This window comes from Schistocerca nitens, chromosome 6, assembly GCF_023898315.1.
Source record: "Schistocerca nitens isolate TAMUIC-IGC-003100 chromosome 6, iqSchNite1.1, whole genome shotgun sequence".
Lineage (NCBI taxonomy): Eukaryota > Metazoa > Arthropoda > Insecta > Orthoptera > Acrididae > Schistocerca > Schistocerca nitens.
Genome location: NC_064619.1, coordinates 322,368,251 through 322,383,405, shown reverse-complemented (window position 1 = coordinate 322,383,405; position 15,155 = coordinate 322,368,251). Strand labels below are relative to the sequence as shown.

At 42.8% G+C, this 15,155-nt stretch overlaps 1 protein-coding gene across 1 annotated transcript in view; it reads left to right on the top strand.

Annotated features, from left to right (window-relative positions):
- LOC126262621 (sex peptide receptor) overlaps positions 1-15,155 on the top strand; it is a 1,348,766-nt gene that overhangs the window by 1,276,989 nt on the left and 56,622 nt on the right. The window contains exon 7 of the mRNA XM_049959378.1: positions 8,444-8,892. Within this exon, the coding sequence (XP_049815335.1) occupies positions 8,473-8,892 (420 nt within the window). The 5' untranslated portion in view covers positions 8,444-8,472. The remainder of the gene's footprint in view (positions 1-8,443; positions 8,893-15,155) is intronic.

Below are 15,155 nucleotides of genomic sequence, written 5' to 3'. Positions count from 1 at the left end.
ATAGCCCCCATTCGGGTCTCCAGGAGGAGACTGCCAAGGGATAGGTTACCATGAGAACGAGATTGAATGATCAACGAAACGATAACGTTCTACGAGTCGGGGCGTGGAATGTCAGAAGCTGGAACGTGGTAGGGGAATTAGAAAATCTGAAAAGGAAAATGGAAATGCTCAATCTAGATATAGTAGGGGTCAGTGAAATGATGTGGAAAGAAGACTAGGAATTCTGGTCAGATGTGTATACGGTAAAATCAACAAAGCAGAAAATGTTATAATGGGAGTAGGATTCGTTATGAATAGGAAGGAAGGTAGGGCAGAGAGTGTGTTACTGTGAACAGTTAAGTGATAGTGTTATTCCTATCAGAATCGACAGCAAGCCAACACCGACAACTATAGTTCAGGTATATATGCCGACGTCGCAAGCTGAAGATGAAGAGATGGAGAAAGTGTATGAGGATATTGAAAGGGTAATACAGTATGTAAAGGAGGGTGAAAATCTAATAGTCATGGGGGACTGGAATGGAGTTGTAGGGGAAGGAGAAGAAGAAAAGATTACAGGAGAGTATGGGCTTTGGATAAGGAATGACAGAGGAGAAAGACTAATTGAGTCCTGTAACAAGTTTCAACTAGTAATAGCGAATACTCTGTTCAGGAATCACAAGAGGAGAAGGTATGCTTGGAAAAATCCAGGTGATACGGGAAGATTTCAGTTGGACTACATCATGATCAGACACGGATTCCGAAATCAGATACTGGATTGTAAGGTGTACCCACTAACAGATATAGACTCAGATCACAATTTAGTAGTGATGGAGAGTAGGCTGAAGTTGAAGATATTCGTCAGGAAGAGTCAATCGCAAAGAAGTGGGATGAGTAAGTACTAAGGAATGACGAGATACGGTTGAAGTTCTCTAACGCTATAGATACAGCCATAAGGAATAGCTCAGTAGGCAGTACAGTTGAAGAGGAATGGACATCTCTAAAAAGGACGAGAATTATCGCACAATCAGCTTAACAGCTCCTGCATCCAAGTTGCTTACAAAAATAACAGACAGAAGAATGGAAAAGAAAACTGAGGATTCGCTAGATGACGATGAGTTTGGCTTTAGGAAAGGTAACGGCGCAATAGAGGCATTTCTGACGTTGCTGTTAATAATGGAAGCAAGACAAAAGAAAAATCAAGACACGTTCGTAGGATTTGTCGACCTGAAAAAGCGTTCGACAATGTAAAATGGTGCAAGATGTTCGAAATTCTGAAAAAAGTAGGGGTAAGCTATAGAGAGACACCGTCATATACAATATGTACAACAGCCAAGATGGAATAATAAAGAGTGGACGACCAAGAACGTAGCGCTCGTGTTATAAAGGGTGTAAAACAAGGATGTAGCTTTTCGCCCCTACTGTTCAATCTGTACATCGAAGAAGCAATGATGGAAATAGAAGAAAGGTTCAGTAGTGGAATTAAAATTCAAGGTGAAAGAATATCAATGGTACCGTTCGCTGATGACATTGCCATCCTGAGTGAAAGTGAAGAAGAATTAAATGATCTGCTGAACGGAAAGAACAGTCTAATGAGTACACAGTATGGTTTGAGAGTAAATCGAAGAAAGACGAAGGTAATGAGAAGTACTAGAAATGAGAACAGCGAGAAACTTAACATCAGGTTTGATGGTCACGAAGTAGGTGAAGTTAAGGAATTCTGCTACCAAGGCAGTAAAACAACCAATGGCAGACGGAGCTAGGAGGATATCAAAAGCAGACTACTAATGGCAAAAAGGGCATTCCTGGCCAAGTAAGTCCACAAATATCACAATCGGCCTTAATTTGAGGAAGGAATTTCTGAGAATATACGTCTGGAGTACAGCATTGTATGGCAGCGAAACATGGACTGTGGGAAATCCGGAACAGAAGAGAAAAGAAGCATTTGAGAGTGGTGCTGCAGACGAATGTGAAAAACTAGGTGGACTGATAAGGTGAGGAATGAGGAGGTTCCGCGCAAAATCGGAGAGGAAAGGAACATGTGGAAAACACAAAGAAGAAGGGCCAAGATGATAGGACATCTGTTAAGATATGGGGGAATGACTTCCATGGTCCTAGAGGGAGCTGGAGACGGCGAAAAATGTAGAGGAAGACAGAGATTAGAATACATCCAACAAATAATTGAGGACGTAGGTTGCTAGTGGTACTCTGAGTTGAAGAGGTTAGCGCAGGAGAGGAATACGTGGCGGGCCGCATCAAACCAGTCAGAAGGCTGATGATAAAGAAAAATGCTGAAATTAACATGAACAGATAAGCTGGGGAACTCTCAGTCAGCTTAGCGTCTCAGGCATCCATGTCGCTAAGGGAAACTTAACATCAGGTGAATGAAGAAGAAAAATCAGAAACTGTCAAATAACGATCAGTTTCGCTTTAGAGTACTTAAATGCGCGAGAGACGCAGTTCTGACGTTGGGATTCATAATAAACACAATACTTAAGAAAATCGGAACGTCTTGACAGATTTTGTTAAATCAGGACACCTTGACAGATTTTGATTCGGCAATGTAAAATTCTTAGAAACATAGATGAAAGCTTAGAGAAAGACGGATGCCAGAACCAAGAGGACAAAGTAAGACGGAAAACGAACAACGATGTGCCGAAATTACAAACCGTGCGATACGCGAATGTAGTATTTCGCCTATTTTCGTCCCTGGCGTTCACACCATACATCGAAGAACCAACGACAGAAATAAAATGAACGTAAAAGAGTTGGATGAAAGTTGAGTTTGAAAGGATAACAATATTAAGATTCGTTGATATTATTGCTATTCTCATTGAAAGTGAGTAATATTTGCCGGACGTACTGAATGGAGTGTAGCGTCTAACGTGGATACGCTGTAGACAGTGTGTCAACCAGAAGCGAAGGTGATGAAGACTGGGAAGAGTGAGGGTAACAATCAACGCACCAACTGGGGTTCACGAAATAGAAGATGCGAAGGAATTCTGCTATCATGGAAGCAAAATAACATACGAAAAAATATGAAGGACATATAGTGAAAACTAGCACAGGCAAGAACTGAATTCATGGTCAAAATAAGCCTAGCAGTATCAAACATATACGTTATTTTAGGAATAAATATCAGAGAATTTACGTTTGAGGCTCTGCATTGTTTGAAAATAAATCATGTACTGTGGGAAAACCGAAAAAGAAGATAATCGAAGTCGTTTAAATGTGGTGTCATAGAAAGATATTGAATATCTGGTGTTATTGTTGTTGTTGTTGTGGTCTTCAGTCCTGAGACTGGTTTGATGCAGCTCTCCATGCTACTCTATCCTGTGCAAGCTTTTTCATCTCCCAGTACCTACTGCAACCTACGTCCTTCTGAATCTGCTTAGTGTATTCATCTCTTGGTCTCCCTCTACGACTCTTACCCTCCACGCTGCCCTCCAATGCTAAATTTGTGATCCCTTGATGCCTCAAAACATGTCCTACCAACCGATCCCTTCTTCTAGTCAAGCTGTGCCACAAACTTCTCTTCTCCCCAATCCTATTCAATACCTCCTCATTAGTTACGTTATCTACCCACCTTATTTTCAGCATTCTTGTGTGGCACCACATTTCGAAAGCTTCTATTCTCTTCTTGTCCATACTAGTTATCGTCCATGTTTCACTTCCATACATGGCTACTATCCATACAAATACTTTCAGAAACGTCTTCCTGACACTTAAATCTATACTCGACGTTAACAAATTTCTCTTCTTCAGAAACGATTTCCTTGCCATTGCCAGTCTACATTTTATATCCTCTCTACTTCGACCATCATCAGTTATTTTACTCCCTATATAGCAAAACTCCTTTACTACTTTAAGTGTCTCATTTCCTAATCTAATTCCCTCAGCATCACCCGATTTAATTTGACTACATTCCATTATCCTCGTTTTGCTTTTGTTGATGTTCATCTTATATACTCCTTTGAAGACACTGTCCATTCCGTTCAACTGCTCTTCCAAGTCCTTTGCTGTCTCTGACAGAATTACAATGTCATCGGCGAACCTCAAAGTTTTTACTTCTTCTCCATGAATTTTAATACCTACTCCGAATTAGTGGTGGTAAATGTTCTCCTCATAATCGGCAAGAGAGGAGTATGAGGTAGCCGTTGAAAAGAAGAAAGAAGAGGGTGACAGGACAGGTATTAAAGCACCAAGGAGTAACTTCCATAGGCGTTGAGGCAAATGTAGCGAGTAAAAACTGAAAAGGAACACTGAGACTCGAATATATCGAAGAAATAATCTACTGAAGACGTTGGAACCTCAGGTGCAAATTGTTCGTAGAACCTGGCAGGGATTCCATCGGTCACTGTAATCTGCCCTAATTTTACCGTTTTTGACTGCTTGTCGACACCACTAACACTAGTATCTGTACCAATCACCTTTGGAGTCTTTGCGACAAATAAGTTAGGGAAGTAGGTGTGTATCTTACTAAAGGAAGATTTGAGAAGAATACAGCTGAGCCTTCCTGCTTATGCTTTGCTACCTGAAATTTCAGTTCAGTTCACTGACAACCTTTAACTATGGCTCTGAGCACAATGGGACTTAACATCTATGGTCACCAGTCCCCTAGAACTTAGAACTACTTAAACCTAACTAACCTAAGGATATCACACACATCCATGCCCGAGGCAGGATTCGAACCTACGACCGTAGCGGTCGCGCGGTTCCAGACTAAAGCGCCTAGAACCGCTCGGTCACTACGACCGGCTATTAATGTACGGTAATGAAGTCCAGACCGTCGCCTAGAACGGTTGCTCAGTTTATTACACATTCTAAAACATACACCAAAGTTATAAGTGGCTAATAGCGCAGGGGGCAAACGTGGCACACCCAATGAAGGCAGGTAAGACTCCTTTCGACTCACCAGAACATTAAAAAAGTATAATTTAGAAATATAAATAGTCACAAAACACACCTGGGCCCTTCAAACATAGCTGACAATAAAAAGTTAAAGAGACTTGAACTTAAAAAAGAAGTACACACTGGTAGTGGAGGTACATCTAATTTTACTGGGTAAAAGTAGACCGACAAGGAAACATTCTAAGGCTATAGAAACACAGAAGGTGCATTCACGAATAGTGCGGGTGATATCAAGTTCTTTTGCATGAAAGGCATATGGATAGGACAGTGATGAAAGTGTATAAAAATACAACAAATAATACACGCACTAGGAGCCCAGGTAAAGGCCGATCTCGGCTGATTAAGAAAAAACTGACAACAAGAAATTTTAAGAACACAAACTTAGAAGCATCCACGCACCAACAGTGCACATAAAAAAATCTCTCATGATTATCTCTTATAACAAAGTCACTGCGGAATTAACCAGGACAGCGTTTATTACGACAACAACATCAAACGACACTCATTAGATAGAGCACAGATGTTTTCACGAACCGTGCCGGATATTTAACGGATGGTGCTCACTATTATTCCTGCGTCAGGCCTAGGAGAATTAAGAGGAACGGCAAGGTGACGGTCAAAAACATTCGAATTTTTTTATTGCGGAATTTGAATGTATATACATTGAAGAAATATTCCCCTAAATGTTTTGAACGAACTCCAAAACATTCGAATTTTTTTATTGCGAAATTTGAATGTATATACATTGAAGAAATATTCCCCTAAATATTTTGAACGAACTCCAAAATGTAACGGTTCTGTGAGCTCCCTTCGTTGCGCTTGTGCGATGGTTGAGTAAGCCTGAATTGCTAGACAGTTGTTTGTGCGGTTTTATTCAAAATGTGAACGACAGTTTCAATAGTCTCATTTGGAGAAATGCTCCAAAAATAACATCCAGTCGAAGCGAAATTGTCACATACCTTCAAAAGTCACCGTATGTCTATTTAATGCATGTGGCAAATGCACTTCAAATCAACATCGGTGATGAAATGGGCCAATTCTGTGAAAATAGATACGCCATCGGCGATGCACTCAGCGACCAAATGGGCTTTGAGAACGTAAATGGAAGCCTATCACGTCAAATGTAGAATGCGGCCATCCACTAGCCGGGGAGACAGTTATTATGGACCAGGCACAATGATCTCTCGTAAGTTGGAAGCTTTCTCCTTTTTTTATATAAGGTAATTACTTGTCAAACTTTAAATGCGTTTTTCTCAAACCCATGATTTTCGGCATGTTTGTCGTCGCCCACGCTACAGTTTTCATCCGATTTTAATGATTTTTGGCCTCCCTTGAAGGAAATTAAATTCTGTTCAGTTCATGGTATCCGACTTTTTTTATGTTGAAATTTAGTTTTTTTCGGCCGAAAGAGGGGTCAAACAATGAGCTATTTTTTTCAAATGCCTATAATTTCGACAGCAAAAGATTATTTGGGAAATTTGTAAAATGAACTAAAATTACGTCTGTAAGGATCAGGGTGATCCATGTTCCAGATGATCAAGATCATACATCACTTCCGCCCTTTTCATTGCTCATGAAAACCACAGATTGCAGGTTGTACTACCATACAGCGAGGCCTTCATAGGGGGCTGTCCAGATTGCTGGCACACCGGTACCCTGTAGTACGTCCTCTTGTATTGATGCATGCCTGTATTCGTCGTGGCGTACTAACCACAAGTTCATCGAGTCACTGTTGGTCCAGATTGTCCCAGTCTTCAACGACGATTCGGCAGACGTCACTCAGAATGGTTGGTGGGTCACGTCGTCCATAAATAACCCTTTCCAATCTCTCCGAGGCGTGTTCCATAAGGTTCATGTCCGGATAACATGCTGGCCGCTCTAGTCGAGCGATGTCGTTACCTGAAGGAAGTTCAAATGGTTCAAATGGCTCTGAGCACTATGGGACTCAACTGCTGTGGTTATCAGTCCCCTAGAACTTAGAACTACTTAAACCTAACTAACCTGAGGACATCACACACATCCATGCCCGAGGCAGGATTCGAACCTGCGACCGTAGCAGTCGCACGGTTCCGGACTGCGCGCCTAGAACCGCGAGACCACCGCGGCCAGCACCTGAAGGAAGTCATTCACAAGATAAGCACGACGGGGGGAACGAATTGTCGTCCATGAATGTGATTGCCTCGCCAGTATGGTGAAGATATGGTTGCACTATTGGTCGGAGGATGGCATTCACCTATCGTACAGCCGTTACGGCGCCTTCCATAACCACCAACGTCGTAGGCGGCCTCACATAATGCCGCCCCAAAACAGCAGAGAATCTCCATCTTGGTGCACTCGCTGGACAGTGTGTCTAAGGCGTTCAGCCTGACCGGGTTGCCTCCAAACACGTCTCCGACGATTGTATGGTTGAAGTCATATGCGACACTCATCGGTTGAGAAAACGTGATGCCAATCCTAAGCGATCCATTCGTGATATTGTTGGGCCCATCTGTACCGCTCTGTATGGTCTCGTGGTTGCAAAGATGGACCTCGTTATGGACGTCGGAAGTGAAGTTGCTCATCACGCAGCCTTTTGCGCACAGTTTGAGCCGTATCACGACGTCCTGTGAGTGCACGCAAAGCATTATTCATCATGGTGCCGTTGTTGTAAGGGTACCTCCGAGCCATAATCCGTAGGTAGCGGTCACCCACTACAGCAGTAGCCCATGGGCGGCTTGAGCGAGGCGTGTCATCGACCATTCATGTCTCTCTGTATCTCTTCCATGTCCGAACAATATCGCTTGGGTTCACTCCGAGACGCCTGGACACTTCCTTTGTTGAGAGCCCTTCCTGGCACAAAGTAACATTGCGGACGCGATCGAACCGTGGTATTGACTGTCTAGGCATGGTTGAACTACCAACAACACGAGCTGTGTACGTCCATCCTGGTGGAATGACTGGAACTGATAGGTTGTCGAACCCCCTGCGTCTAATGAGCGCCTCTCATGAACAGTTGTTTATATGTTTGGGCGGGTTTAGTGACATGTCTGAATAGTCAAAGGGACTGTGTCTGTGATAGAATATCCACAGTCAACGCCTATGTTCAGAACTTCTGGGAACCAGGGTGATGCAAAACTATTCTTGATGTGTGTACATCAAATTTATATTATGTGGCCGGATAGGGTCTGAAAAGTGTACCTAGGTACAAAACTTCCCCTTACAGTAAATTCTAACATGTAGTGTCCTGAATCAGTATTCTTGTAACGTAGGCCACGGACGAAACTTGGAGCAAATTAGATGGGGACTTGATGGAAAAGTTTACATATCAAATGCATTAATACTGTCTGCGGAATAGTGGTTACTGAATCCAGGCACACCTCCACAATTGTCTTGCAAAAGGCTCTTTGAGTACTCATGTCCACTGGAATGTTTTTGCTTCTGTTTTCGTATGCTTTTACCCTTACCAATTCTCGCTATTAATTACGATGAAACCGCTTCATTCATCACACGATTTGTTTCCACAATTAACCACCACATATCAGAGGCCTTCTGTGATCCTCGGCGTACTGTATTGCAGGTATCGACGGTAGTGGTAGAAGCGTCATAATGGACAACAGTACGTGTGGCAACGTAGCCGAGGTGTCCCTCGACTTGGACCCGGATGCTGACGTCAAGTGCCCGCCGGTGAAGGCCATGGTGATGGTTACGTGCGGTAACGTGAGCAGACCGATGCCGTTCCTCAACGTCTCTACCGAAGTTCCCATCGAGTACGCGCAGCCCATGCTGGGCTACGCGATGCCCTTCCTGCTGGTGATCACCATCATCGCCAACACGCTGATCGTGGTCGTGCTGTCCAAGCGGCACATGCGCACGCCCACCAACGTCGTGCTGATGGCCATGGCGCTGTCCGACATGCTGACGCTCCTGTTCCCGGCGCCGTGGCTCTTCTACATGTACACCTTCGGCAACCACTACAAGCCGCTAGCGCCCACCAGCGCCTGCTACGCCTACCACATCATGAACGAGGTCAGTCGCTTGCTTACATCTAGATCTACTTGCAGCCACTTAATTTCTCGCATACCTCCATCCTGGTGCAATGACTGGAGATACCATGCCATCTATTCTGTAGTGTCCTTTATTTTCTATTTCCTCAAGTAAATGTCTGTTTTCATATATCCCAAAGAAAGCATATACATATGGAATATTTTCTCTAATCTCCATTGGCAGACGAAAACAATACCACCAGATATAGGTAAAGACCACTCGAGAAATGCATGTTTATGTGCTTGATGATTACTTTATTTTAGAATTCCGTGTCTAGAAACCAAACATGACAAGGGCTTTTTTGTAGTCCAGCAACAAGTCGTCAAGGTTGCGTCTGTAGCGACAGTTTGGACTGGCCAGGAAGTGCTGAATGACTTTCAGAGCACCACAGTCGCTCATGTCATCGTCCAAGTGAACACGATCCATATGATTATTTTTTTTTTTCACTGGCCATGTTCTTATGTGGTTCGTAGTCCATGTTTTCTAGTTTGTCATGGAGACCCAAGGCACACACTACTTGTGCTGGTGGATAGTCAGGTGGTGGTTCTCCAATGACAGCATCTAAGAACCTTTTACGGGATCTCAGTCTTCCAGGCTCACTCAGTGCCAAAGAGAGGATGTCTATAGTCTCTCGTGTGTCTGAGACTCTCTGTGATTTAGTGAGATTGTCTTCGGGAGCTGGGTCTCACAAGGCAAGCAGCTCTATAAAGATTTGGTAGGGGCGTGGGTTAAGTACACTCTGTTGTGATTCGACATGTTTCATTAAGCCTTACGTCGACCTTCTTGGCTTGATGTAGTTCATACTTCGTAGGCATACTAAGCCGTTGACAACCATAGTACTTGGCCAGGGGTTCGCAGGATATCAGATATTGCTCCTCATTTGCAGTTAAAGAGATCCGTAAAATAGTACTTCTGGAGACTACTTTCTGGCGGATCATTTTACAGTGGCGTCTCTATGTCAGAGATATATCCAACATCACGGCTAGATATGTTGATTTATCTGTCTGTTCCAGTGCGGTATTGTCCAAGGAAATACTGAGCTGGTGATTTGCTGGTCGATATCGAAGGTGGAGAGCGTTTAGTTGAGTCTTCGAAGAATTCGAGTTCATGGAGTTATCTTGATAGTTTTCTGAGAAGGCTCTGAGTGCTCATTCCAGCTGCAGCTGTAGATCCTCGGAAGTCGCTTCCTCATCTGCGACTGCCAAGTCATCTTCATAAGTGAAGTACTTAAAATGATTAAGTGTAGGATGGTCATTAATCTATAGGCTAAAGAGGTAGAGCGCCAGAACGCTTCCCTACCACCGAAATCCTACCCTCAGATGCTTAATGACTGATAAGTCATAGCTCTTTCAATCACATCACACTGAAAAAGTGCGTTGATATATGAAGTACATGTATCTACGCAAATGCTTTGCAAAGTACAGTAAAAGGTTGGTTTGGGGAAGGAGACCAGACAGTGTGGTCATCGGTCTCATTGGATTAGGGAAGGATGGGGAAGGAAGTCGGCCGTGCCCTTTCAGAGGAACCATCCCGGCATTTGCCTGGACTGATTTAGGGAAATCACGGAAAACCTAAATCAGGATGGCCGGACGCGGGATTGAACCGTCGTCCTCCCGAATGCGAGTCCAGTGTCTAACCACTGCGCCACCTCGCTCGGTCAAAGTACAGTAAAACCCAAGACTAATGGTACCATAAGTTATGGTTTCCTCCCCAACACAATAACGCATGCGGCTCAAGGATTTGATTGCTTGAATGCCTCTGTGCGCTCTATACTTAATTTAATCATGTTCTCACAATTTCTACGCGGGCGATACATAGAAGGCTGAATTCCTTACTCAGTATTGATTCTTGAGATGTAAGTAGACTTTTGCAGGATAATTGGAATCATTATTCAAGTCTCTGCCTGTCCGGGGTTTTCACCGTGACTGTATTCCGTTTGTCAAACAAAGCTGTGACCAAACGTGCTGTCCTGTCTGTATTCGTTCAGTAACCCCTCTCATTTTTATTTCATATGACTCCCACAAACTTGAGCAGTGTTCTACTTTGTGGTGCACAAATCTTTTGTATACTGACTGTATTTTCCCAGCATCCGAAGACTTTCCTTAAACTTCGACTGAGCCAGTGTGGTCACTCCATTTCATAGTCCTACAAACTGTTAGAAGCTGGTATTTGTAAGAGATGACTGATCCGCTCTGTTTCACAGTGACATCGTAGTCATAAGACCTTTCAGAGCCCCGTTAGGGGCTCAGTTTTACATTTCTGAACATTTAGAACATTCTAAGTGGAACAGATTAAGCTGTATCGGATACGTTATAGATACAATGAATTAGGCTTTAATTTTTGGGAGTTATTTTAATTTTTTTATTTATTCGCCTTAATCTCGTAGTCTTTCGAGCAGAATTACCGCTTTCAGTTCTGCAGTAGCCACCTTCAAGACTCTCATTTTAATGCATTTTTTCAGATGTTATTTTTACATGGATGTAACAATTTTCAGTATACCAGAATGAGAGATTCTGTTCCAAAAACAATGTATTGAAAACAGATAAATAAAAAAAATTATGTAGATCATATGGTCGACCACCAAACTGTAATTTTATGTGAAATTCTCTTTTGATAGAATATCCATAAATATAGTCTCTCTATGAAGGTGAAGGCTTATGTACTACAAAGTAATTTTTGACTATTCTGACTTACTGGGCTAACATAAGTCGAAAGCCCAATAAGAAGGGCAGACTGGCGAGAAATGTTGCTATGCCTGATGTGACGTAATTTTTCACAGTAAATGTAATACTTAACAGCTAACTAACATGGCACCTGTTCGGAACCCGTCATTTGTAGCCTGATTAAACAGTTTCACTAATAGCAGAGGCAGCTATTTACTCCTCGAGGAGGACACAAGAATTGAGTGAAAGCAGATGAACCCCGACTTTCTGAAAATAGTTAGTACAATGAACACTCTCGTGACGGCGTCCTCAGTCGTATGTCCCGATGTCAGGAAACTGTTCATATCACTAAAGAGTACGCGGCAGTGAAGACAGTTTTCAGGTAGAGAGTTTCTCCTGGATGGTTAAATGACCGAAGGCATTATTGCTTATCTCTCCGGTTGAACCATGTTGAAGAGGATGCTTAACAATGGAACGTACGTAAAAGTTGTATTAAACTGTTACTAGTACGAAACCGCTATCGACACACATGGAAAATGTACTAATAAATTCTTGATTTAGTACCGATGTGTAAGGTTTCCTATCTTATGCTCTCCTCCAATGAAAACCTTCTGAATCACTGTCCTCCTTGGGGCTGTGCGTCATTTTGTCGACAAGGTCGAAACTAAGTCACTACTATTCATGAGAGGCGTACATCAATAAAATGTTATCATCATAATTATCATCGACCATTGTAAGAAGACAAGCCCATTTCCAAATCCCATGTTGAAATATGCTTTCAGTAGCTGCCTCCAGCTATTCTGTGGGCTCTTCTGTGCCAGGTGATACCAGAAATTTCATATAGCCCTCTCGTAACTCTTTTTGTGTTTCTTCAACTCCACTGAACCAATAAGTATGTTCGCCTCTTGTCTTCGCATTATGCCGAGTAGCCTGCCCACAAACAGTTCACTAACGCTGCCAGTTTCAGATTTGTTTTTAACATTCAGATCGCATATAAAGAATCTTTCCGTAGCTCTTTGGGCTATCCCAAACTTCCGTTTAGTGAACTCACTGTAAAGGTCCCGGAAAAATTGGTCAGCAATGTTCGAATGCACTGGAAATATGCACTACGATACATCATTTCTAGAATTAGCTAAGAAAAAGCTGACTCAAATGCAAATTATTGTTTACAATTTGCCACCATAGCAGCAGGTACGAGAATATGGAGCCCCTTACGAAAGCAGGTAATCTCCAATAGTACCGTAAAATTTAAATATTATCTTTCTGTCCATTATCTGGGATTGATTCCATCAGTCTGCTGTAACATGGAAGTGTATATACAAGAGCGCGCGTGCGTGTGTCCGTTTGTTTCTAAAGTAAATAATGGTCAAGAATCAATATAACTGTTACAAAAACACCACCATCCAAGGAAGAGTGTGTCGCGATCTAAGTCGAAACAAGAAATGCAGGAAAAATAGGGCTTAATGTCTCGTCGTCAATTAGGTTTTCTGAGGCGGTGCATGCGCTTCGATTGGAGAAGGATAGGTAAGGAAATCAGCCATGTCCCTTTCTAAAGAGATACTCCTTCTAAGAAACCAGCCTTACTCGGTTTAGGCAAACCTCTTGATGGGTGAAAGGGGACATGCGGCGCTGTCCTCCGGAACAAGGAGCCCAGTGTCACTGCTCTACTTCGCTTGGTGGTGGTGGTGGTGGTGGTTGTGGTTGTGGTGATGGTAGTTATGGTAATGGTGGTAGTGGTGGTGATGGCAGTCATCTGCGCCTTTACTAAACTAAGCGGAGACAACTGTGGGCAAAATGGATCAGAAGTGAAAGAGAAATTTTCCGATCTCCACTGCATATGAGCATTGCATTAAGTGCAACGGTGACATGTGAAAATTAGTGACGGACCAGGACTCGAAACCGGATGGTCCGCTTCCCTACAAAGTCTGCCCTAACCGCCTCAGCCATTCGAGCGCGGCTCTCCTCCAGCAGTAACTCCCACATGCCGCACACTGCTGGCGATGTGTTCTGAGTATTCGCACAGAACATAGCGCTTCTCCGTCAAATGAAAATATGTTCAAAAGTATATACCTGAGGGTAAAACGGAAGTACATAAACTCAGTGAAAAATCAGTCTAAATCGCTACGGTTCTTCTATTAAAATGACCGGTTTCGGCGTAATCCTAGGCCACCTTCAGAACATCAGCATCAGTTGAAGTTGACCATGTCTAGAACAGTCAGTAGACCTTAGTCGCTGAAACTGAGTCAATTGACTGTTCTACACATCGTCGACTTCAGATGATGGTGCTGTTCTGAAGATTGCCAAAGACTAAACCGAAACCGGTCATTTTAATAAAATAACCCTGGCGATCCAGACTGTTTTTTCACTGATTTTATGTTGCCTACAAAATTGCTGTTTCCCAAAAACGTTACAAAAATTTTGTAATATTTTTGAAGTTTAATCCACTCTCCTTCAGTCTCACGCACTAGCGCTCAGATGTTTGCATGGAAGAACAAAATAAACGGGACTCAGTCATTCTCTAACACCGTTTAACAAAATATGCATAGGCTACTACAACTATACGATTCTGAAATGGCTAAAGACGCGGGGATCCGGGGGCAGTAAGCGAGTGAGACCACTCCCACCTGAAAAATTTCACAAATTTATCTATCACAAACCAACTACGTAAGTCCCATGTTGTTATCCTGAGAACATTTAATTAATGAATTTTGCAATTGCAAATTATTACTAAACTCTAAGGCTTCCTGTGCTAATGAATATATATTAACACTGATTAAAGCATCAGCTTAACATAGAAAAGTAAGCCTCAATAATTAAGGCATTTAAGAGCCCCAACCATTGAATACGAAGTCCCATTTAACAAAACAATTTGCAGGTGCCAATAATAGAAAAAAGATTAGTACAAACAGAATTGCAATTATACGGCGCGAATTACAACTTATAATTTATACCAGAATCGGCGGCCAAAACCGACGACGGACATCACGTCTTTACCCTGGAAACATCTTTTACAACCTGCTCTAATCATTCAACGGACTTCCCAATATTCCGTTCCAGCAGATTTAAAGCTGCAGTAGGACTATGAAGTTCTACTGCTCTAAAAAAAGCGACATTACCACCGAACAATAACATCTAAAAAGAATTACATAAAATAGAAGAGATGGGTCAGTTTTGACCTCTACTACATTTCTAAAACATAAACGCATTTATGAAAATCAGAGTTACATTACGTAGTTAATTACATGGTCTCTGTGGCCGAGACCCAGACGTTTACCGAGTGAGGTGGCGCAGTGGTTAGCACACTGGACTCCCATTCGCGACGACGACGTTTCAATCCCGCGTCTGACCATCCTGATTTAGGCTTTCCATGATTTCCCTAAATCGCTACAGGAAAATGCCGGGATGGTTCCTTTGAAAGGGCACGGCCGACTTCGTTCCCCATCCTTCCTTAAACCGATGAGACCGATGACCTCGCTGTCTGGTCTCCTCCCCCAAAACCACCCAACCCTAATCCACACGTTTAACCTGAATGTCAGTTCATACAGCTTTACACAAAAGGCGTTTACACCAAGATACAGTGCA